Raw genomic sequence first — 23,865 nt, forward strand, 5'->3', positions numbered from 1 at the left:
AATACTGCACTGAGTCTGGCGCGCCTTGTCTTTGTCCTATCCAAACTTCAATCCATGCATGTCCGGCTTATCGCTCAGAGGGGCAGGTTTATACTGATATTGCAATCATAACTTTATCTGTATAAAGATATACAGTATTTCACAAAAGTGAGTACACCCGCCACATTTTTGTAAATATTTTATTATATCTTTTCATGTGACAACACTGAAGAAATTACACTTTGCTACAATGTAAAGTAGTGAGTGTACAGCTTGTATAACAGTGTAAATTTGCTGTCCCCTCAAAATCATTCAACACACAGCCATTAATGTATAAACCGCTGGCAACAAAAGCGCGTACAGCCCTAAGTGAAAATGTCAATAATTTGTGCGGCCACCATTATTTTCCAGCACTGCCTTAAACCTCTTGGGCATGAAGTTGACCAGAGCTTCAAAGGTTGCCACTGGAGTCCTCTTCTACTCCTCCATGACGAGAGCACTGAGCTGGTGGATGTTTTGAGGATGCCCCACAGATGTTCAATAGGGTTTAGGTCTGGAGACATGCTTGGCCAGTCCATCACCTTTACCCTCAGCTTCTTTAGCAAGGCAGTGGTCATCATGGAGGTGTGTTTGGGGTCGTTATCACGTTGGTATACTGCCCTGCAGCCCAGTCTCCGAAGGGAGGGTATCATGCTCTGCTTCAGTATGTCACAGTACATGGTGGCATTCATGGTTCCCTCAATCAACTGTAACCCCCCAGTGCCGGCAGCACTCATGCACCCCCAGACCATGACACTCCCACCACCATGCTTGACTGTAGGCAAGAAACACTTGTCTTTGTACCCCTCACCTGGTTGCCGCCACACACGCTTGACACCATCTGAACCAAACAAGTTTATCTTGGTCTCTTTAGACCACAGGACATTGTTCCAGTAATCCATATCCTTAGTCTGCTTGTCTTCAGCAAACGGTTTTCGAGCATTCTTGTGCATTATCTTTAGAAGAGGATTCTTTCTGGGACGACAGCCATGCAGACCAATTTGATGCAGTGTGCGGCGTTTGCTCTGACCACTCACAGGCTGACCCCCCACCCCTTCAACCTCTGCAGCAATGCTGGCAGCACTCATGCGTCTATTTCCAAAAGACAACTCTGGATATGACGCTGAGCACGTGCACTCAACTCCTTTCGTCGACCAGGCCGAGGCCTGTTCTGAGTGGAACCTGTCCTGTTAAACCACTGTATGGTCTTGGCCACCGTGCTGCAGCTCATTTTCAGGGTCTTGGCAATATTCTTATAGCCTAGGTCAGTGACTACACTCCAGAGAGCATGAGCATCATGGATCTTTGCCATGAGGTGCCATGTTGAACTTCCAACACACCTGCTCCCTATTCACACATGATACCTTGTAGCACTAACGAGTCACATGACACTGGGTGGGAAAATGGCTATATTGGGCCCAATTTGGACATTTTCACTTAGAGGTTTAGTCACTTTTGTTGGCAGTGGTTTAGACATTAATGGCGGTGTGTTGAGTTATTTTGAAGGGACAGCAAATTTACACAGTTATACAAGCTGTACACCCACTACTTCACATTGTAGCAAAGTGTAATTTCGTCAGTGTTGTCACATGAAAAGATATAATAAAATATTTACAAAAATGTGAGGGGTGTACTCACTTTTGTGAGATACTGTATATATGGGGCACCCTAGATAAGTGACATAGAATAACTGAGGTAATTTGTTGTGCTTAATGAGGCATTTTAAATACTAAACAAAACCGTGTTTTTATGGAAGTTTTGCCTCAAGGATTCTATTTCACCCTTTTTGCTCACTATTTTGAGGTGCTCATGTTTTTTCCCCTTTCGCATAATACTAGAACAATTCTTCTTCAGTCTTTGAATTCCCGATCCAGCTTTGAGGTTTACTCACTTAAAGTGACAAAGGTCTACATGGACACAGAAAGGTTTCCCTCAATCGCATACATACAGTAGGTTGCTGAGCAGAAACAGAAAAAGACTTTCAAAAGATCTTGTTTCTGTTTCCACTACTCTCTTTTTTTTCTCCAAATTTTGGAGGGAATCAGGGAACTAGCATTTTCAGAAAAAGGTATCTACCACGGCAGGTTTTCTTAGTGCAGGTTTGCTTGAATTTGTCTAAGTGAAAATCCAAAAAGGAGGGAGAGAACCCTCCATAATGGAAACCCAAGTGGGTTGGCTTGACAGGCCAGGTTTAGAGATGTTGCTTCTGGAATCTCTGCAAAAATAAAAAGTTGGTGGATTAACACTGACTTCTCCCACAGGGGTGGACAAATAAATATAGGCGTCATTGGATCTAGGATGCAATACAATACCCACCAGTGGGTATAACTGTATAGATACTGTACAGTATACACAATCATTTAGGATTGCCTTTGACAAAAACAAATTGTAAATTCTAGACACTGTTTATCATGAGATAACTGCACCAATGCTTTCAAATGTTTACATCCACCACTCTGTTATCTGCATAAGAATTCCAGATTAGTGACCCAAACTCACGTACCAAAAGGAGACCTCAATATGGTGGTTAGGTCACCGTGCAATGGCAAATCCAACATTTAAATCATAAGAGGTTTCCCTTAAAAGCCATGGAAAGTGATTTTCTACTGAATCTTGATAAAGTTCTGTGTTGCCTGTAATTTGGGGAACTTTGCTGCAATACACCTAGCATGTGTTCAGCTCTGAACACAAGGCTAAAAAAGAAGTAAACTGAACTTTTACAGTTAAAGGGATGTAATATATTGCCTGGCCTAGTACACACATTTTTCCAATTGCGCATGTTTTTACTATACTAAAATACTTAAAATGGTACATCTTCTACTGGTAATACTACATCTAATAAGTAGCAAAGAAGCAATAAAAATGAGGCATAATTTTCAGGAACTAAAGAAAGAGATTAGTAACCAAATCAGTTTAGTCCAGGTACAAAAATACATTTCTATAACCAAAAATCAATAGGTTTTAGAAAACTAACGTCCATTGTTATACCTTTTTATCAGTATTATTCAGTTTATTTTTTGCTTCCTTTGCTTTCTGGATTGCTTTCAGCACTTCCACTGTGTCTAGTTCTTTTTCTGTTGTAGCAGTATTGTCCAAACAAACCTGAATAAAAAAGTGCTAGAATATATTATTTCAAATTAATTTTCACAAGACAAGAATAGCATCCCATTAAAGGAATGGAAGAGATCAGAGCAACAACACAAGGGAATATAGAAAATTTTAATAAAATATGGCAACCATGGATTACTTTTAAATATTCTGATTCATATACCACTTTCACATAAAGATAAACCTTTTATACATAGACCAATATTTTTCCTATAATATATTTATTTTATTTTATTTTTATTTAATTTTCTTTCCTCCTCTTTACTCCTCATTTCTATTACTATATCTATATCTAAGGACACCTCTCAGGGGTCCATAAATTTATTCTCCCTTTCAAAATAAATAACAGATTTTTTCTATACAAAGCTAGAGTATTTCCAAATAATTTATCAATATAACAATAGGTCGGATACGAAACCACCTTGGTGGCCTTACCAATAAATACTCTATTATTGAAGTCAATTATTCACTGTTATATGAAACTTATGTACAAATGTTAATATGATTGTACCAATGTTATTTTCAAACATTAATAAAAGCTTTTTGTTTAAAAAAAAAAAAAAAAAAAAAAGAATAGCATCCCAAATCGTATGTGATCATAATTTTATTTTACTGTCTTACACCAATTATATCTTTGAAATGTGTACAATACATGTTATATATCTGTAAATGATGTAGTCAAAACCCATTACCATAACAAGAAATTCTCAATTAAAGCAATATCATGGCAGACCATTCTCCTGGAAGTCTATCTGTTAAATGCCCAGTGAATTAAATGCAAAATAGTAACATACAACGCCATTCACAACTCTGCCCCGAGCTACATCACCAATCTTGTCTCCAAATATCACCCAAACTGTCCTCTCCACTCGTCCCAAGACCTCCTGCTATCTAGCGCTCTCATCTCCTCCTCCCGTGCTTGTCTCCAGGACTTCTCCCATCCTCTGGAGCTCTCTTCCTCAATCTGTCTGGCTATCTCTTACTCTGGCCACCTTTAGGCAATCTCTGATAACTCTTCAGGAAAGCCTATCCGGCCTCCAACTAACAAATTAGCTTTTACCTCTTCCATAAGCTCATCTCCAACAGTTATTATTACCTTTGGTACCACTTTCCCCACCCTATTAGATTGTAAGCATGGCCCGCCTAACCTTCTTGTATTTTATTGTATTGTAACTGTACGGTCTCCCTTTATATTATAAAGTGCTGCACAAACTGTTGGCGCTATATAGTGTATAATATTAATAATATTTAAATGATGGGGATTGCCCTGCTCAGAACACAATCAGCTAAATTTCCAGGCACCTCTGCCTGCATTCTGCAACGGTGACCATCCAAAATCAAATAGGCAGTGCACCTCTATAGGATACAACAGCCTCAGAGATGTTATTACAATGCTGCCCAGCAAACTTGATCAGCAAGGGTCCAAATGGATCAATCCCCATCATTCAACACTGGACCACTTGTGGAAGGGTTTTCCAGTTTCTAGCTGAAAGCAGAAACAGATGGCTACTTAAATCAAAGCCAATGATGATATGCCAAATAAGAAGTTAAAATTTTATACTAAATTATTAGCATCTGACACCTAATTTTTAACAGGTGAACTAATAGGAATTGTCGACAGAGAATTTAAAGTGTATAAAACCCCTAACAATGAACGTTTATTTTTCCCTTCTTTTTGGTCTCTTAAATATACAACTGAAAGTGTTTTGTTATAGCTGTGCAAAACACATCTATAGATCTTGCCAGAAATCCAGTGCTGTTCTGTGCACAGTTCCTGTGTTCTCTTTAAGCGGGAGTCCGGCGATATATTATATATCTCTATCTATATATATATATATCTCTATCTATCTATCTATCTATCTATCTATCTATCTATCTATCTATCTATATCACCAACAGTTTGCGCAGCGCTTTACAATGTAAAGGGAGACCCTTCACCAACAGTACAATTCAAATCAAGGGGGTTAGAGGAGCCCTGCTCCTGCGAGCTTACAATCTAATGCCCTGTACACATGGTCGGACTTTCCGACGGAATATGTGCAATCGGAGCTTGTTGTCGGAAATTCCGACCGTGTGTGGGCTCCATCGGACTTTTTCCATCGGAATTTCCGACACAAAAATTTTGAGAGCAGGCTATAAAATTTTCCGACAACAAAATCCGATCCTTTAAATTCCGATCGTGTGTAGACAAATCCTATGGACAAAGTGCCACGCATGCTCAGAATAAATTCAAGCGGGAGTCCAGCGACCAAACTTCTTCTTTTTTTTTTTTTTGGTCATTGAGACACTTTGCTAACCCCAAAATAATACTCACAGTTTGGGTGTAATATTTCCGCCTCTGTCTGTTTTAGTACTGAAGAATAACTTAAAAAATGTGATGCTGGCTGTTTCCATCTTGCTTGTGGGCATGTGAAGCCCACAAGCATTGATTTCCTGGATGTGGTGAATGCTGTTCATTCACAGCTTGTTCACACGCATGATCATTGTTTCCGCACTGAATCTTGGGAAGCCTGACACTAAGCTCCCAGGAGACAGTGCGGCGCCGGGGAAAGGCAATAAACACGCCTACTCCCATGGGAGAAGAGACAGGAAGTGCCACAATAAAGTACAACATAAAGGTAATTACAGCGATTAAAAAAAATAAATTTGTGCGGCATTTGAACATCTATGCAATTAAATGAAGGGGGTAAGATTAAGTTAAAAATTTGAGTGGAACCCTGCTTTAAAGAGTATTATCAACCCTGCCCAGTCCACCTCATTCCACACACACAAAGTTATGATGATGAGAAGTCCCAACACGTTTTCTGTCCTAGAGTGACAATGCTCCTTTACATATACCGTACAGTGAGTGAGTGCTGTCACCCTAGGAAAAGAAGTGTGTTACTGGCAGAATCATCAGCTGAACATAAGGGGAAACAAAAGTCTGAAAAATGAGAACTAATGCAGCCAGTACATCTAAAGACTGGTATGCTGCAAAATTATACACTTTTTCATGGGTTTAGATGGGTTTACACTTCAGAGTGAAACCAGCCATATGGAAATTAAGGAAAGGGCTGTCCATAGTTCTCTGAAATATCGTTCTATCTTTTGCCATCCTAAATGGTTATGTAGGGGAAAAGATCTTAATCAGATTTTCAGAATGATTTTACCTCTGCAGCTCTGTCCCCAAACTGTGCAAGAACTTTTGTTCTGTAATCAGGGATAATAGTCACAGGGTTGTCGGTCAGAATCACAGTTTCCAAGCATGGAAGATTCCCAATATTTTTAATTTCATCAACCTGTGTAAAATAAATAAATAAATAAATATTAAAAAAAAAAGCACAAATATAACACAGATTTGCAAGGCCTGGATATAGAACAGCATAAGGACTTCTTGGAACAAGTAAAGCGGCCATATTATATTCTTAAGAACATCTTAGTAAAGGCACATGTAAGAAATCTTGTAAGTGGATAAAGGTGTGATGCTCCTTAGAGAGTCAATTACCCAGTAATCAAGAGGAGGATTTATGGCTATGTTTATTGGAGATATAACCCCACACATGCTCCAAAAGAATTATTATTGCATTTTATGAGAATATATTTATTACACACGCACACATACAGTTGTGCTCACGAGTTTACATACCCTGGCAGAATTAATGATTTCTTGGCCATTTTTCAGAATGATAACACAAAAACTTTTCTTTCACTCATGGTTAGTGTTTGGCTGAAGCCATTTATTATCAAACAACTGTGCTTACTCTTTAAATCATAATCACAACAGAAACTACCCTAATGACCGCGATCAAAAATTTACATACCCTGGTGATTTTGGCCTGATAACATTCACACAAGTTGACACAAAGGGGTTTGAATGGCTATTAAAAAGGTAACCATCCTCACCTGTGATCTGAGACAGAGAGAGAGAGAGAGAGAGAGAGAGAGAGAGAGAGAGAGAGAGAGAGAGAGAGAGAGAGAGAGAGAGAGAGAGAGAGAGAGAGAGAGAGAGAGAGAGAGAGAGACAGACACCGAGAGACAGAGAGACAGAGAGAGAGACACAGAGAGAGACACAGAGAGAGACACAGAGAGAGACACAGAGAGAGACACAGAGAGAGACACAGAGAGAGACACAGAGAGAGAGAGAGAGACACAGAGAGAGACAGAGAGAGAGACAGAGAGAGAGAGACAGATAGAGAGAGACAGAGACAGAGAGAGAGAGACAGATAGAGAGAGAGACAGATAGAGAGAGAGAGAGACAGATAGAGAGAGAGAGAGAGACAGATAGAGAGAGAGAGAGAGACAGATAGAGAGAGAGAGAGATAGAGAGAGAGAGAGACAGAGAGAGAGACAGATAGAGAGAGAGAGAGACAGAGAGAGAGAGAGATATAGAGATATTATATATATAAAAAAAAAATTCTAATTAGTTGTGCACTTGTGTCTTTTTTCAACCTGACTATGTATGTATGTAACTATCTTAAAATTATGTATGAGCAGCCAATAATAATAGCAGTTATTAACTTATTTTCAACTGCGGCCTGCAGAGCTATATCAGGACTTCCATTGTGAGCAAGAGTAGAGAAGACCTCGTAATATGTGATGCGATATCAAGGATCTACCGAATAGAATAGGGCAAACACCATGATGAAGGATAAACTCAGTGTCAATGCAAAGATTTTTTTTCCAAACACTCTTATTCAAAATACCAATTCGACTTTTGTTACACCTCCATTTTAATGTGTTTAACAATAACTACCAGAAAAGTTGATTAAGCAGAAATGTGACTACCTGGGAGATCTTGTTGTTGCTTAAATCCAGGTTGACCAGAGAATATAATTTATTGAGCCCCTTGAGACTTTCTAGCAGGTTTCCAGCTAAGTTTAGCGTTTTTATATTTCCAATCTTTGAGTGAATGCCTTCCAGCCCAGAGAGTTTGTTGTAGGACAGATCCAAGTGAACCAAGTTGTACAAGTGCTATAAAAAGTGAAGTTAACAGTTTTTTAATACTAAAGATTTTTAAAACAGTCATTGTACAGTTGCACAGTACTAAGTTATCTTGTAAAAGAATGAAAGTAGAAAAATGCACACTTTTGGCATTGGGCATATATTTTTAAGTTTATATTTCAAGAATTTAACCAGAACAGATCAGCATATGCCTGTGAACACCTCTGTTTATATCCCACAGCCTGTCAAGGAGATTGCAAAAATTATAAACAGACTGCAGCATCACAAATAGAAAGGGGAGTAAAGCCGGGTATATGCACATAGAAATACAGCTGGTTTGGCCAGTACAACCAGCTTCTGTACAACAGTCCTGCCGGAAAACCAGCATTCGATTAATGCATGCAGAACTCCTCTGGCTTTCAGATTCCAGACTGCATTAATGCTCATTGTTTACAGTTTGGTATGGGGAGAGATGGTTTCAAAAGCACATTAATTATGATGCAACAGCTGTCCAATATTGGTATCTTAGCATGGTCAGATACCTTTAGGCTCCATTTATACTATGGCGTTCCGGCTCGCGGGCAGAATCGCCGTGATTCTGCCGGCGACTCTGAATCGCTGAAAATCGTGGGAAGAACTTGCGATCCCCGTTACTTTCAATGGTACCCCAATCGCAGGACGCCTGTTGCCCAAAAGAAGCTCTGGAACTTATTTGGGGTGACAGGCGTGATTCTGTACACTAATGCATATACTAAAAACCCCCAGATGATGACCTATCAAATATTTTATCATGTGTGATATGTGCACACTTAACAGATAGCAAAGAAGTACTTTCACTTTTAGAGGTTATCTGCATCAGATCCTACAAAGGTTTCATTAAAGAGGACCCCACAAAGATCTATAGCAGTGTTGTTTGCTTTTAAGGTGAAAAAACTGTTAAAAGAAACCACAGATGATTAACGGGGAGTGGAGAATACTGCACTTACCAACTCATATCAAAGCAAAGCAAACTACATTTTTACATGTTCACCCCCTCAAGAGGTCAATATAGGGCAGAGTTTTGTGGTTTTTAAAGACATAATCCTCTTTTGGGAAAAGGTCCAGTTAGTCATTTATTCACTTTACCAAGTCTAACAATATTAGATAAGACAGCACGTTTAGAATAAAAAATTCAAAGCTAAATCACTTTTAACCATTTCCTGACCGATGTATGTATATAAATGTCCTTGGGAAGTGGTGGTGATATCTGGATCATGGTTGCAGCTGCAGCTATGATCCTGGTATCATTTTGTTCATCCGGCGATTCTATACATCAGTGTTTCTCAACACCAGTCCTCAAGGCGCCCCAACAGTTTATGTTTTCAGAATTTCCTTCAGATGAACGGCTGTGGTAATTACTAAGGCAGTGAAACTGATCAAATCACCTGTGCAAAAAAACGGAGAGCCTGAAAAAACATGACCTGTTGGGGCTCCTTGAGGACTGGAGTTGAGAAACACTGATCTACATAGTAAAAGTGATTGAGCGACTATACAGCTGTCTGATTACTTTTACAAGAAACGAAAGGGGGTCACCCCCTCCTCATACCATTGGTGAGTCCAGTACCAATGCAACCTGTCACATCGGAGGCACTAGATGGAGAAACAACAGAAGTTACTCTCTTTCTCTGTGACATCAGAAACCAAAGTGAAGAGATTTTCATCACTTCCAGTTTCGGTTTGTTTGTTTACAGGTGGTTACCGTCTGTGCAGCATCTGATCAAACCCATCTCAGTTTTATTAGATGCTTTGGAGGGCAGAGAAGAGATATAATTCAAACAAAAAAAAAAAGAAAAGAAAAAAAAAGGGTGTAAAAAAAAGAAAGAAACGAAGGTCAAAGTGGGAGCAATAATTTTTTTTTTTTATGTGGGTTTAATGACACTTTAAAAAGAACTTAGCCTTTAAACATATAGATAAAAATGTAGAAAGTCTACAGTTTATTTTTAAATATACTCCTCTCAAAAGAGTAAAAGGCCACTTACCTGCAGATTTTCTATGGAGGATATGCTATTATGACTCAAGGCCAGGAACTCTATTTGTGGAGCAATTTTCTGTAAACAAAGCGCACACAAAAAAAAACATGTGTAATAATACACGTTAAGCCAACTGATAGAAAACTGATAAAAAAGGCAAAGTATTTACTTGAACCTTTTTAAAAAAAAATGAATGCAGCCTCTTACCACAGAATCATCAATACAAGAGATCTGATTGTGGCTCATATCCACAGTGGTCAGCGTACTCCATTTCGGCACTACAGCTGTTATAGGACAATCTGAGGTCGCATCTTCTGCCTCCCAATGATCGAATTCCAGAGCCTCAGGCACCAGGATATCCTAGGCACATAAAGAACCCTTCAGCTTCCAACAGAAATCAACATTTAGGTTTTTAATTTGGTAAATGTTAACAACTTCAGCCCCGGAAGAATTTACCCCCTTCCTGACCAGAGCACTTTTTGCGATTCGGCACTGCGTCGCTTTAACTGACAATTGCGCAGTCATGCGACGTGACTCCCAAACAAAATTGACCTCCTTTTTTTCCTACAACTAGAGCTTATTTTTGGTGGTATTTGATCACCTCTGCGGTTTTTATTTTTTGCGCTATAAACAAAAAAAAAAAGCATCAATTTTGAAAAAACGCATTATTTTTGATATAATAAATACCCCCAAAAAATATTTAAAAAAAAAAAAAAAAACTTTTTTTCCCCTCAGTTTAGGCCGATATGTATTCTTCTACATATTTTTGGTAAAAAAATAAAAATCGCAATAAGCGTTTATTTATTGGTTTGTGCAAAAGTTATAGCGTCTACAAAATAGGGGATAGTTTTATGGCATTTTTATTGATATTTTTTTTTACTAGTATTGGCGGCGATCAGGGATTTTTATCATGACTGCGACATTATGGCAGATACATCGGACATTTCTGACACATTTTTGGGACCACTGTCATTTATACAGCAATCAGTGCAATAGAAATGCACCGATTCCTGTGTAAATGACACTGGCAGTGAAGGGGTTAAACATTAGGGGGCAGTGTAGGGGTTAAGTATGTCCTGGGGAGTGTTTCTAACTGTGGGGGGGGCGTGGCTATGTGTGACACGTCACTGATCTCTGCTCCCGATCACAGGACACTGTCACTAGGCATAACGGGGAGATGCTTGTTTACATTAACACCTCCCCGTTCTTCCTCTCCATGAGGCGATCGTGGGTATCCCTGCGGTGATCGAGTCCGCGAGACCCGGGACCCGACTCATGGAGCTCCCAGCCGGCGCGCACGCAATGGCAAGGCGGCAAATTTAAAGGGACGTACAGGTACGCCCATTTGCCCAGCCATGCCATTCTGCCGACGTACATCGGCGTGCGCCGGTCGGGAAGCGGTTAAAGCAAAACTCTGTGTAAACAATTTGAAATAATTGATTTGATTTATAAAATAATGTATAAAATGGTGGTGGCAGCATCATGTTGTGGGGATGCTTTTCTTTAGCAGGGACAGAGAAGCTAGTCAGAGTTGTTGGGAAGATGGATGGAGCCAAATACAGGGCAATCTTAGAAGAAAACCTGTTAGAATCTGCAAAAGACTTGAGACTGGGGTGGAAGTTCACCTTCCAGCAGAACAACGACCTGAAACATACAGCCAGAGCTACAATGGAATGGTTTAGATCAAAGCATATTCATTTATTATATAAAAATAAGGAAAGGGTTTCCGCGCTCACGGACCTAGAGGCTTGCAGCCTCCCCTTGCACTTACCCCCGCAGGGGTGAGTTGAATAGTGGAAGGGATTGATTAGGGGTGGATGGCGCTACCTTATCTGGGTATCTTGACTTATAATTTAATGAACCTCAAAAGGAACCAGGTACTATATAATAATAATAAATGCACCCCTTTATCCCTCATTAGGTAGTGGATCTAGATGTCCCCCGTTACCTGAGTGGACTGTGCTAGCAAATCAGTCTCATACCTATATACAGGTGTACACCATGTGATTAATCAACACAAATTAATTAAGTGACAATTGATAAAAAATCAATAGTGGCAACCAAACAAACCAAAAATAAAGTTAAAGTTAAATAAAATACCACGGTACGAACTTATATTAATCCCCAAATGTGTCCAAATGTGCTTATAAGCAAAAATGTGAATATGAATAGTCCCAGCATTAGACATATAGTGCAGGATTGCTCATTAGATAATATAAAACTGATGGAAAAATAATGGAAATTAGTGAACAACTTAGTGGAAAAAAATTTTTTGATAAAAAAATATATAGTGTAAAAAGTGAAATAAAGTCCAATAGCAGGAAGTGAAAACGTCTGTAATCGGTGACTTTCGTGAAACCAGCTGATCAAATCCAGTGACTTGCGGTGCTCCCCCTCAAAGATCCCCACTCACCAGCTCCCTGCACCCCTGCAGGGGTAGTAGGCATGTAATAATAGGCAGCAATAAGATGTATATGGGTCATCAGAGTCCACCACTCCAGCTGTAAGGTATCCTTCAGTATATCCTCATAGAGAAGAAACAGGGCTCCATAGTGTGATACTTTTTTTTAAAAATGTTTTTATTTATCACAACAGTACAAAAATCAAAATAAACCAGGTGAATAAAAAGTTCAAAAACCAAGCCAAACAGACACACAGCGTGTAAGCTGTTTCGTATGGAGAGTGCAGGCCGTCTAGAACCGTCAGCTGCGCAGCGTGCGCCTCAGCTGCGTTCCACACTCTCCTACTTCCGCGTGTGACGTCAGTGCGTAGCTCCGCCTTACGCGTTTCGTCATCGACGTTATCAAAGGCGCAAATTTTTATTTTTATTTTTGTACTGTTGTGATAAATAAAAACATTTTTTAAAAAAAGTATCACACTATGGAGCCCGGTTTCTTCTCTATGAGGATATACTGAAGGATACCTTACAGCTGGAGCGGTGGACTCTGATGACCCATATACATCTTATTGCTGCCTATTATTACATGCCTACTACCCCTGCAGGGGTGCAGGGAGCTGGTGAGTGGGGATCTTTGAGGGGGAGCACCGCAAGTCACTGGATTTGATCAGCTGGTTTCACGAAAGTCACCGATTACAGACGTTTTCACTTCCTGCTATTGGACTTTATTTCACTTTTTACACTATATATTTTTTTATCAAAAAATTTTTTTCCACTAAGTTGTTCACTAATTTCCATTATTTTTCCATCAGTTTTATATTATCTAATGAGCAATCCTGCACTATATGTCTAATGTTGGGACTATTCATATTCACATTTTTGCTTATAAGCACATTTGGGGATTAATATAAGTTCGTACCGTGGTATTTTATTTAACTCTAACTTTATTTTTGGTTTGTTTGGTTGCCACTATTGATTTTTTATCAATTGTCACTTAATTAATTTGTGTTGATTAATCACATGGTGTACACCTGTATATAGGTATGAGACTGATTTGCTAGCACAGTCCACTCAGGTAACGGGGGACATCTAGATCCACTACCTAATGAGGGATAAAGGGGTGCATTTATTATTATTATATAGTACCTGGTTCCTTTTGAGGTTCATTAAATTATAAGTCAAGATACCCAGATAAGGTAGCGCCATCCACCCCTAATCAATCCCTTCCAATATTCATTCATTAGAATAGCCCAGTCAAAGTCCAATTGAGTATTTGTGGCAAGACTTGCAAATGGCTGTTCACAGATGTTTTCCATCCACTCTTATAGAGCTTGAGCCATTTTGCAAAGAAGAATGTGCAAAGCTGGTAGAGACATCCCCAAAAAGACTTGCGGCTGTAATTGCAGGAAAAGGTGGTTCTACAAAGTATTGATTCCGGGGGCTGAAATACAAATGCACGGCACGCTTTTCAGATATTTATTTGTAAAAAAAAATTGAAAACCATTTATCATTTTCCTTCCACTTCACAATTATGCGCCATCTTGTGTTGGTCTATCAGATACAATCCCAATAAAATACATATACCTTTTTGTTTGTAACATGACAAAATGTGTAAAACGTCAAGGGGTATGAAGGCTTTTTTAAGGCACTGTAGTCACATTTTCCCAACTGCACAGTCAGGCAGGTGATACAAGTACCACAACAAGATATTTACAAAACTCAAGGTAGGTGGCTCATCACAGACACCACAGCAAAATTTCTAGATCCTGCTCATTGCACTCTGAGCTGCCACAATTTTTCTTGTTTATTAGATAGCAGCCAGGGTAAACACTGTCATGTTTCCTGCTGAAAGTTGCTTTTTCCTGACGAAAACTATTCAAATTGCCTGTTCAGCAATTCAGCTTCCTGTGTCATCCCTCTGATTCCTTCTAGGACAGTGAATCGTTATCTTCCAGGGAGCGGGCAGCTGAACCAGGAAGCAATAATGCTAAGCCAGAATGCTGAAGAGTGAACTTGATCAACAGAAGGGTGTGCATCACAAGAATGACTAATAAAAATGTACACTGAATAAAAGTTCTTCACAATTTAAACATGCTTTAACCGGTTCCCGACCGGCGCACGCCGATGTACATCGGCAGAATGGCATGGGTGGGCAAATGGACTTACAGGAACGTCCATTTGAATTCCCCGCCGTGCCATTGCGTGCACGCCGGCCGGGAGCTCCATGCGTCGGGTCGCGGGTCCTGCGGACTCGATCGCCGCGGGGATACCCGCGATCGCCTCACGGAGAGGACGAACGGGGAGATGCTGATGTAAACAGCATCTCCCCGTTCTGCCTAGTGACAAGTGTCACTGATCACAGTTCCCTGTCATTGGGAGCAGTGATCAGAGTAATGACAGAGCTAGCCCATCCCCCTACAGTTAGTAATCACTCCCCTAGGACATACTTAACCCCTCCCCGCCCCCTAGTGGTTAACCCCTTCACTGCCAGCGTCATTTACACAGTAATCAGTGCATTTTTAATCGCACTGATCGCTGTATAAATGACAATGGTCCCAAAAATGTGTCAAAAACGTCCGACATGTCCGCCATAACGTCGCAGACTCAATAAAAATCGCTGATCGCCGCCATTACTAGTAAAAAAAAAAAATATTAATAAAAATGCCATAAAACTATCCCCTATTTAGTAAACGCTATAACTTTTGCGCAAACCAATCAATAAACGCTTATTGCGATTTTTTTTTACCAAAAATATGTAGAAGAATACGATCGGCCTAAACTGAGGAAAAAATATGTTTTTTTATATATTTTTGGGGGATATTTATTATAGCAAAATGTAAAAAAATAATGCGTTTTTTTTCAAAATTGTCGCTCTTATTTTGTTTATAGCGCAAAAAATAAAAAAATAAAAAAAAAAATTGCAGAGGCGATCAAATACCACCAAAAGAAAGCTCTATTTGTGGGGAAAAAAAAGGATGTCAATTTTGTTTGGGAGCCACGTCGCACGACCGCGCAATTGTTAAAGCGACGCAGTGCCAAATCGCAAAAAACGCTCTGGTCAGGAAGGGGGTAAAATCTTCCGGGGCTGAAGCAGTTAAAAAACATTTTTTTCACAGTTCAATCATTAATCAAAAAACACAAGCGGGTGTTGCCAAAGCAATCCATGTAAACCAGTGACTACAGCTACTGGGCCTATAGCTCTTCAGGAGCAGGGTTTGGGTACAGCTTTGGCTCTTGGGCACTTGTCATTTGCCCCATTGGTAACACAAATTGTTAATCAGCCAATCACATGGCAGCAACTTAATGCATTTTGGAATCTAAACGTGGTGAAGATGAGTTGCTTAAGTTCAAACCGTGCATCAGAATGGTGAAGAAAGGGTATTTAAAAAGGGACTTTGGACATGGCATGGTTGTTGGTGCCAGACAGGCTGGTCTGAGTATTTCAAAAACTGCTGATCTACTAGGAGTTTCAGGCACAACCATCTCTAGGGTTTACAGAGAAAGGTCTGAAAAAAAAGAAAATATCCAGAGTGGCAGTTGTGTGGACAAAAATGCCTCGCTGATGTTAGAGGAGAATGGGCAGACTGGTTCACGATGATAGAAAGGCAACAGTAACTCAAATGACCACTCGTTACAACCAAGGTATGCAGAATATCATCTCTGAATGCCCAACGCATAGAAATTTGAAGCAGATCGGCTACAGCAGCAGAAGACCACACCAGGTGTCACTCCTGTCAGCTAAGAACAGGAAACTGAGGTTACAATTCGCACAGGCTCACCAAAATTTGGAAAAACGTTGCCTGGCCCAATGAGTCCCAATTTCAGCTGCAACATTCAGAAAGTAGGGTAAGAATTTGGCATAAGCAACATGAAAACATGGAGCCATCCTGCCTTGTGTCAATGATTCAGGCTGGTGGTGGTGTAATTGTGTGGGGGATATTTTCTTGGCATACTTTGGACCCCTTCGTACTAATTGAGCATCATTTAAACGCTACAGCCTGAGTATTGTTGTTGACCATGTCCATCCCTTTATGACTACAGTGTACCCATCTTCTGATGGCGACTTCCAGCAGGATAATGCACCATGTCACAAAGCTCAAATCACCTCAAACTGGTTTCTTAAACATGACAATGAGCTCACTGTACTCCAATGGCCTCCACAGTCACCAGATCTCAGTGCACCTTTGGGATCTGGTGTAATGGGAGATTCGCATTATGGATGTGCAGCCGACAAATCTGTAAATATGGACCAAAAGCTCTGAAGAATGTTTCAAGCACCTTCTTGAATCTATGCCACAAAGAATTAAGGCATTTCTGAGGGCAAATGGGGGTCCAACCCGGTACTAGCAAGGTGTACCTAACAAAGTGGCTGGTGAGTGTATATATAGTCATGCTCATTATATGGTGAGGGGAGTCTATAATTATTGGGTGAATTAAGATGAATGGTCATTTAACCAAAAAGTTTGCATGCTAAGGAAAAGGACAAATTTTCAGGTGCCCATAGTACTGGCCCTTTCTTGGTAAAATCATTAGCGATTAGCAGAGCAAAACAAATGCGACAAGGCCAATTAATGCTACTCAGGTGTAGTATACTGTATGGTATCCTCTCAACTTCAAGCAGGTCTGGGTTACTTAAAAAGGAAATAATGACCCAGTTATCTGAAATGTGGTTCTCAATAACACAGAATCAGCATGTTATAGCAGGGCCAGTCAGCAAGCTTTTTTTGTCTGATCCCTTTCTGTAGATTACAGGAGATGCATATATAAACCACACAGGAGGAACTGATGGAATATAGTTTTTGTCTTTCTTGTAGTAAGAACTATTACTTTTTTTTTATATAGCATTAAAAAAAAAATGGCACCTTCATTGATGATGCTGAAAACTGAACAGTCATAGTTTCCAGTGTCTTCTTGCAAGAGGTGAAGCCTTTTATAAGCCTTGCATCTGAATGACAGATCTGAAAAACAGAATATTAGCATGATAATGTGCTCATGTTCAGTTTACTGTGAACAATGGTCAAGTCAGACATTTCCTGAATACTTAGCTGATTAGCTGTGCTGACTGCTTAAAACAAAGTGCTGCTTAAGTAAATTCTGCTGACAGTCAGCTGCTTTGTAAGACAGATATTACTGGAACATAATCATTATTGCCAAAGGCAAATATATGAAGGCATCCCAAGAGAAACGCAAAAACAAAAACTGACAAACAGAGAACTGAAAATATCACAAGGTTATTGAAAGTTTATCCAGCGCCGACCCATCAGCACCTGTAACTGCAGGAAACAAAGATAGATGTTCAAAACTTCCTGCATTTAGCATTTCTAGGTTTATCTTGTATTTGGAAGTCCCACGAACAAAATGTGACCTCTGCTATAACATGTTCCAAATGAACTCTTAGACTGTAAGCTCGCAGGAGCAGGCCTCCTCTAACCCCCTTGATTTGAATTGTACTGTTGGTGAAGGGTCTCCCTTTACATTGTAAAGCGCTGCGCAAACTGTTGGTGCTCATATATATATATAAATCCTGTATAATAAACCCAAAATAAAAGGGTGTCACCTATGCCCCACATTTAGTTTAGAACAAAGGGTCTTTCCTATAAACATGCGCATTCTGTACAGGGACTCATACAGTATATTATTATTGTTATACAGGATTTATATAGCGCCAACAGTTTACGCAGCGCTTTACAATTTGAAAGTAGACAGTACAAATACAATACACTTTAAGACCCCTTTCACACTGGGGCGGTTTGCAGGCGGTATTGCGCTAAAAATACCGCCTGCAAACCACCCCTAAACAGCCTCCGCTGTTTGTTCAGTGTGAAAGCCCGAGGGCTTTCACACTGAAGCGGTGCGCTGGCAGGACGGTGAAAAGAGTCCTGCAAACCGCTTCTTTGGAGCGGTGAAGGAGCGGTGTATTCACCGCTCCTAAACTGCTCCCGCCCATTGAAATCAATGGGACATTGCGGCAATACTGCGGCTATAGCCGCGCTGTACGAGGGATTTTAACCCTTTTTCGGCCGCCAGCGGGGGTTAAAACCGCGCCGCTAGCGGCCGAATACAGCTGCAAGAACGACGGTACAGCAGCGCTAAAAATAGCGCTGTTGTACCGCCGACGCCCCCACCGCCCCAGTGTGAAAGGGGCCTAATACAGTAGGAATCAGGGGGCCCTGCTCATTAGAGCTTACAATCTACGACTTCATGTACACGGGATGTTGTTCAACTTTCTCCTGAACAATTTAGCTTGACAGCTAGAAACAGGCCGCGTTTTTGTCTATTGTCTATTAGTATTATACTAATTTTAGGAGCAGCATTAGACTGTGAGAGTGCATGTTTTTATTATTTGGCGCCGTGCCCATTATTTTTCACTTGAGCCTGTAAACGAAACACTGCTAAATGTGAGTTACCGCGTTTAGCAGTGTTTACAAGCCGTTACAAGCATTTGGCGTTTCAAATGATTCTGAACATCCGTCTGAACCCATTTTTTTGTGTTCCAAAAAAAGCTTCTAAACTCAGCTGCCTAGAAACGACTATAAACGAACCTGTGTACATGTACTGATAAGATAACAGAGGAGAGTTCAGGGGCAGCTGAAAAAAATGACCAACTGCTCCTAAATGTCCGTTTACTAGCAGCAGTGTACATGAGGCCTAAGGAGGCAAGGTCAAGAGATACAAGAGGTAATAACTGTGGGCATGGGCTGATGGAGAAAATAAATGTGCAGTTGTTAGGTGGGGCCAGATAGGCTTCTCTGAAGAGATGAGTTTTCAGGATCGTCTGAAAGTGGACGGAGTAGGAGATAGTCGAACAGATTTGGGTAGAGCATTCCAGAGGATGGGAGAGGCTCAGGAGAAGTCCTAGAGGCGAGCGTTGGAGGAGGTAACAAGCAAGCTAGAGAGCAGGAGGTCTTGAGAGGAGTGAAGAGAACAATTTGGTTGGTGTATAAACAGCATCTCCTGTATTCAGTATAAAAGACAGGGATATTCCTATAACCTGCACATCCTGTACAGGAACTCTATTATAAACAGCATATCCTGTATCTAGTATAGGAGACAGTGATTATCCTAGAACTAGATCCTCCTGTATCTAATATGGAAGACGGGGACTTTGCCATATGGATCATTCCATTTATCTGGTATACAAAATATGGATGTCTAGTGCAGGAGGCAGGAACCCTACTATATCCCACACCTCCTGTATCTAGTACAGAAGACAAGGATTCTCCAATATTCATCAGCTCCATCAAATAGCATTGCAGTGACTTTCGTAAATCCAGTACCTTTAAAAACCCCCCACTCCCCACTGTCACTTATAAATTTAGAAGCCTTCTGTGTTTACAAGTATAGTTTTCCTCTTGGTGGTCCTCACAGATCTCTGCCTGCGCTATACGCATGGCAAGAATAAAGGGAGATGCAGAGTCAGATGAGGAATCACGTGGTAAGTTGCCCTGTGCCCAGGTGCACTGATGCCGAATAATGATCTACCTGCAAGTCCTAGAGAGGCAGAGCCATGCCAGGTAGGTCAGAAGGGGGGGGTGAGGGCTGTGGAGGGAGATATGTGCAGCACTCCCCTCAACCCTGCACCCTGTCCGCAGCACACTCCTCAACCCCGCACCCTGTCCGCAGCACACTCCTCAACCCCGCACCCTGTCCGCAGCACACTCCTCAACCCCGCACTCTGTCCGCAGCACATCCCTGAACACGGCATATAACATGCTCCTGGTATTAATTGCCCCTTTAGGATCATCCCACTTTTAGTGCAATTTGGCCACACTCACCATTTAATGTGGTTCGGGTGGAGAGGAGGGGGAGAGGTTGAGTTCCTGCACCTATTCTCGGAGTTAAAAGAAAAAGCCCTGGATAAATTTATATAGTGTTACTGATGCAGCCGGTGATGAAAAGGAGTTTGACACCCCTGATCTAGAGTGTAAGAAAAGACCCCTTCTATAATAGCCAGTGTGCTCATTTCAGCATAGACAAGAATGTCTCTATCCCAAATTAAAAATCAGAATTGCTAACTATCCCAAAAATACATCAGGAAAAATTTAGCATTCAAATATATTTTAAAAAGGTGGTAACACCCTAAATTTCAGCTAAGAATACACATGCTTTTGTACAGCATAACCTATTTGCATAAACTCAGGCCGTCTCGCATGCAAAAAAAAAAGCAGCTAAATTCTTCTCTTCTGACACATGAAATGCCTTCAACATCAAATTCCACTAAACAAGCTATTATGACATTGTATAAATCCCTCTTGTATTGAATTTTTTTGTTGCTGTATGGTCTCCCTTTATATTGTAAAATGCTGCGCAAACTGTAGGCGCTATATAAATCCTGCATAATAATAAAAAACACATTGTCCCACAAGCAGATCCAAATGTTTACATATGCAATTCTAAAAATTCCCATAGTTTTTCCCAGGACAGGGAAACATTTGTGTGGATATATTGTATATTATCCTAAACAGGCATACAAAATGAAGCTCTCCACTAGTCAAAATAGCCATACATGTTAAAAGCCTCAATCAAATATTGTAGAATCATATATTCTGGAACTGACCATATGTGAAAAACCTTTGGAATTTATGATTTTTTTGTGCAAAAAATAGACTATACCTTTAAAATGCTATTCCATCACATTATGATTTTTAACAGGAAACGGCTTATATCGCGCTCCTTTGTATTAGCTGAAATGCTGTCTCTGAGCCATAGAGCAGGGAGAGAGCCAAGAAAGCCGCTGCTCTAAGGGGGGCCTGGGGGCTGAACATTGAAGGTTTACCTTAATGCAGAGAATGCATGAAGGTAACAAAACATTCAGCCTATACAACCACTTTAAACACTTTGCAGGAATTCCATAGCAGGAGTGGAGCAAGTGGAGAAAAGACCACAAAAATGGAGGCCTGTTTGCACGATGTTTGTCTAACTGGATATCTATTTCTGTGACATAATTTGAAATGTATTGTTCCATTGTTAACTCAAAAAAAAGAGGGGTATTTTGAGATAATGAACATAGGGGGACATAAACTTCCAAAGAAGCCAGCAACAATTATATCAGCAATTGAATCTATAGGAAATTTTAATACAACTTGCACTTTGGACACCAAGCAGAAATTGCTAGATGATTATTTGAGTCAAAGAGAATTCTACTTAATGCTTAAAATTTCCTACCTACCCCCTTTCAACATAAAACCTGATCTCCATAAAAAGAACACTATATACAATATACTAACTTTTGAGTTTTACATAACGCATATTTATGCATCAAACAATTCCAGGTAGCATTATTAGCAAAGGAAACATGATCATACAGAAAAGCCTCTGTATTTAATATTATAATGGCACCACTATACACTGATCAGCCATAACTTTCTGACTACCCACTGATATTTTAGTAGGTCCTCTCTTGTTACCAAAACAACCCTGACCCGGCTAAGCATGGACAACCTAAGACTTCTGAAGGTATGCTGTGGTATCTGGCAACAAGCCGTCAGTTGCAGATCCTTTAAATCCTTAAGTTATGAGATGCCCCACCTCCTCCATGGATTGGATTGGTTTTTCCAGCACATTCCACAGATGCTCGATTGGATTAAGATCTGGAGAATTTGGAGGCCAAAACTACACCTCAAACACATTGGTGTGTTTTTCAAACCATTCTTGAACCATTTTTGTGGTGTGGCAGGGTGCATTATCTTGCTGAAACAGGCCACTGCAAACACATAATACATTTTCCATGAAGCAATGTACTTAGTCAGCAACAATATTTAGGTAGGTGGTACATATCAGGTAACTTCCACATGAATGGCAGAACCCAAGATTTCCCAGAATAGTATTGCCCAAAGCATCACACTGCCCGTCAGCTCGCCTTCTTTCCATACTGCATCCTGGTGCCATCGCCTCCCTAGGTAAGTGACACACATGCACCCGGCCATCCACATGATATAAAAGAAATGTGATTCACTAGACCAGGGCATCTTCTTCCACTGCTCTGTGGCGCATTTCTGACGCTTACATGCTTATTGTAGGCATTTTTGGCTGTGGACACAGGTCAGCATGGGCACCCTGACCAGTCTGTGGCTACACAGCCCCATACACAACAAACTGCTATAATCATTTTTTATGCTTTTAGCATATCAACTTCATGAACATGAAGTGGGGAGCCTTTCCCCTGAGGCCATAGTCCTGAATGATAAGTTGCCAAACCACCCAGTGACAGTAGAACAAGAAGTCGGCTATCATTGCAGGGTCCTCCACTTTCTAGAAGAAATCCAACAAGCAGAAAAGAACGAGCTTCTTTCAGAGGTAGCGAAGGCACAGATCATCAAAGAACACAGCGAAAATAAAAGTACTTTTAAAGTTTTGGCTATAGATTGGAAGGGTATTCGAGCACCTGCAAAGTTTTTTAGCCAGTTCACCGCTATCACCAAAAGTGAAACCGAAAGAAAATCCCTGTCATCAGAACAAGAGTACAGGGGAAAACTTATAATGGGGACACTTGTTATGGTGACAACCAAGGATTCCCTGACTTGGGGATTTCCTCTCACTTCCTGTTTTGGGACAGGAAGTGAAAGGGAATCTTCTCAATGTGACACAGATAGCAAAAAACCTTGAATGGGGTTATAACTAGAGGTCGACCGATATGGGTTTTTCTCTGGCCGATACCGACATTTAGAAATCACGGTGGCCGATATATGATGCCAATTTTTTTGGGACGATAGGTTAGCCCGATTTTTTTTTTTTCCCCTTCATCTCATAAAATCTAACAATTACACCCCTTTCACACTGGGGCGTTTTTCAGGAGCTTTTGGGCTAAAAATAGCATCTGTAAAGTGCCTGCAAAACAAAAAAAACAAAAAAACACTAGATCTTAAATATTAAATACACAAAAACAGGTAATCAAAACTTTTGGACGAAAAAAAAATGGGCTAACTTTACTGCTTATTTTTTTTTTTTTTTTTTAATTCGTGTATTTTTTTAGAAAAAAAATTGCGTTTGAAAGACCGCTGCGCAAATACCGCGTGACATAAAATATTGCAACAACTGCTATTTTATTCCCTAGGGTCTCTGATATATATATATATATATATATATATATATATATATATATATATATATATATATATAATGTTTGGGGGTTCTAAGTGATTTTCTAGCAGAAAATACAGGATTTTTACTTGTAAGCAACAAGTGTCAGAAAAGATTTAGGCTGGCCATACACTATACAATTTTCTGATTCAATTTCCTTTAGATTTACCTTCAACTATGTAGTGCAAGGGCCTGTCTGATTGCATACAAATGGAAAGGGTTTAGGTTTGACCTCATATTATATGGTTTTGGTAAATCTAAAGGAAAGTTGAACAGGAAAATTGTATAGTGTATGGCCAGCCTAAGTCTTTAAATGGTTAAACTGAGAGCTTC

At 40.2% G+C, this 23,865-nt stretch overlaps 1 protein-coding gene across 6 annotated transcripts in view; it reads right to left on the bottom strand.

Annotated features, from left to right (window-relative positions):
- Window positions 1-23,865, bottom strand: part of NISCH (nischarin) — a 184,933-nt gene that overhangs the window by 134,674 nt on the left and 26,394 nt on the right. For 5 of the 6 annotated variants that reach the window (XR_012235258.1, XM_073592451.1, XM_073592452.1 and 2 more), the window contains 6 exons: window positions 17,316-17,411; window positions 10,263-10,415; window positions 10,065-10,133; window positions 7,891-8,076; window positions 6,276-6,404; window positions 3,007-3,120 (listed from right to left, as the gene is read on the bottom strand). Coding sequence is in view for 5 of the 6 variants with exons in the window: in XM_073592451.1 (XP_073448552.1) it covers window positions 3,007-3,120; window positions 6,276-6,404; window positions 7,891-8,076; window positions 10,065-10,133; window positions 10,263-10,415; window positions 17,316-17,411 (747 nt within the window). In the remaining variant the exon portion in view is untranslated. Of the gene's footprint in view, window positions 1-1,576; window positions 2,234-3,006; window positions 3,121-6,275; window positions 6,405-7,890; window positions 8,077-10,064; window positions 10,134-10,262; window positions 10,416-17,315; window positions 17,412-23,865 lie in introns of those variants that run through there. The other variant, XM_073592455.1, reaches the window with a different exon arrangement.

This window comes from Aquarana catesbeiana, linkage group LG07, assembly GCF_042186555.1.
Source record: "Aquarana catesbeiana isolate 2022-GZ linkage group LG07, ASM4218655v1, whole genome shotgun sequence".
Lineage (NCBI taxonomy): Eukaryota > Metazoa > Chordata > Amphibia > Anura > Ranidae > Aquarana > Aquarana catesbeiana.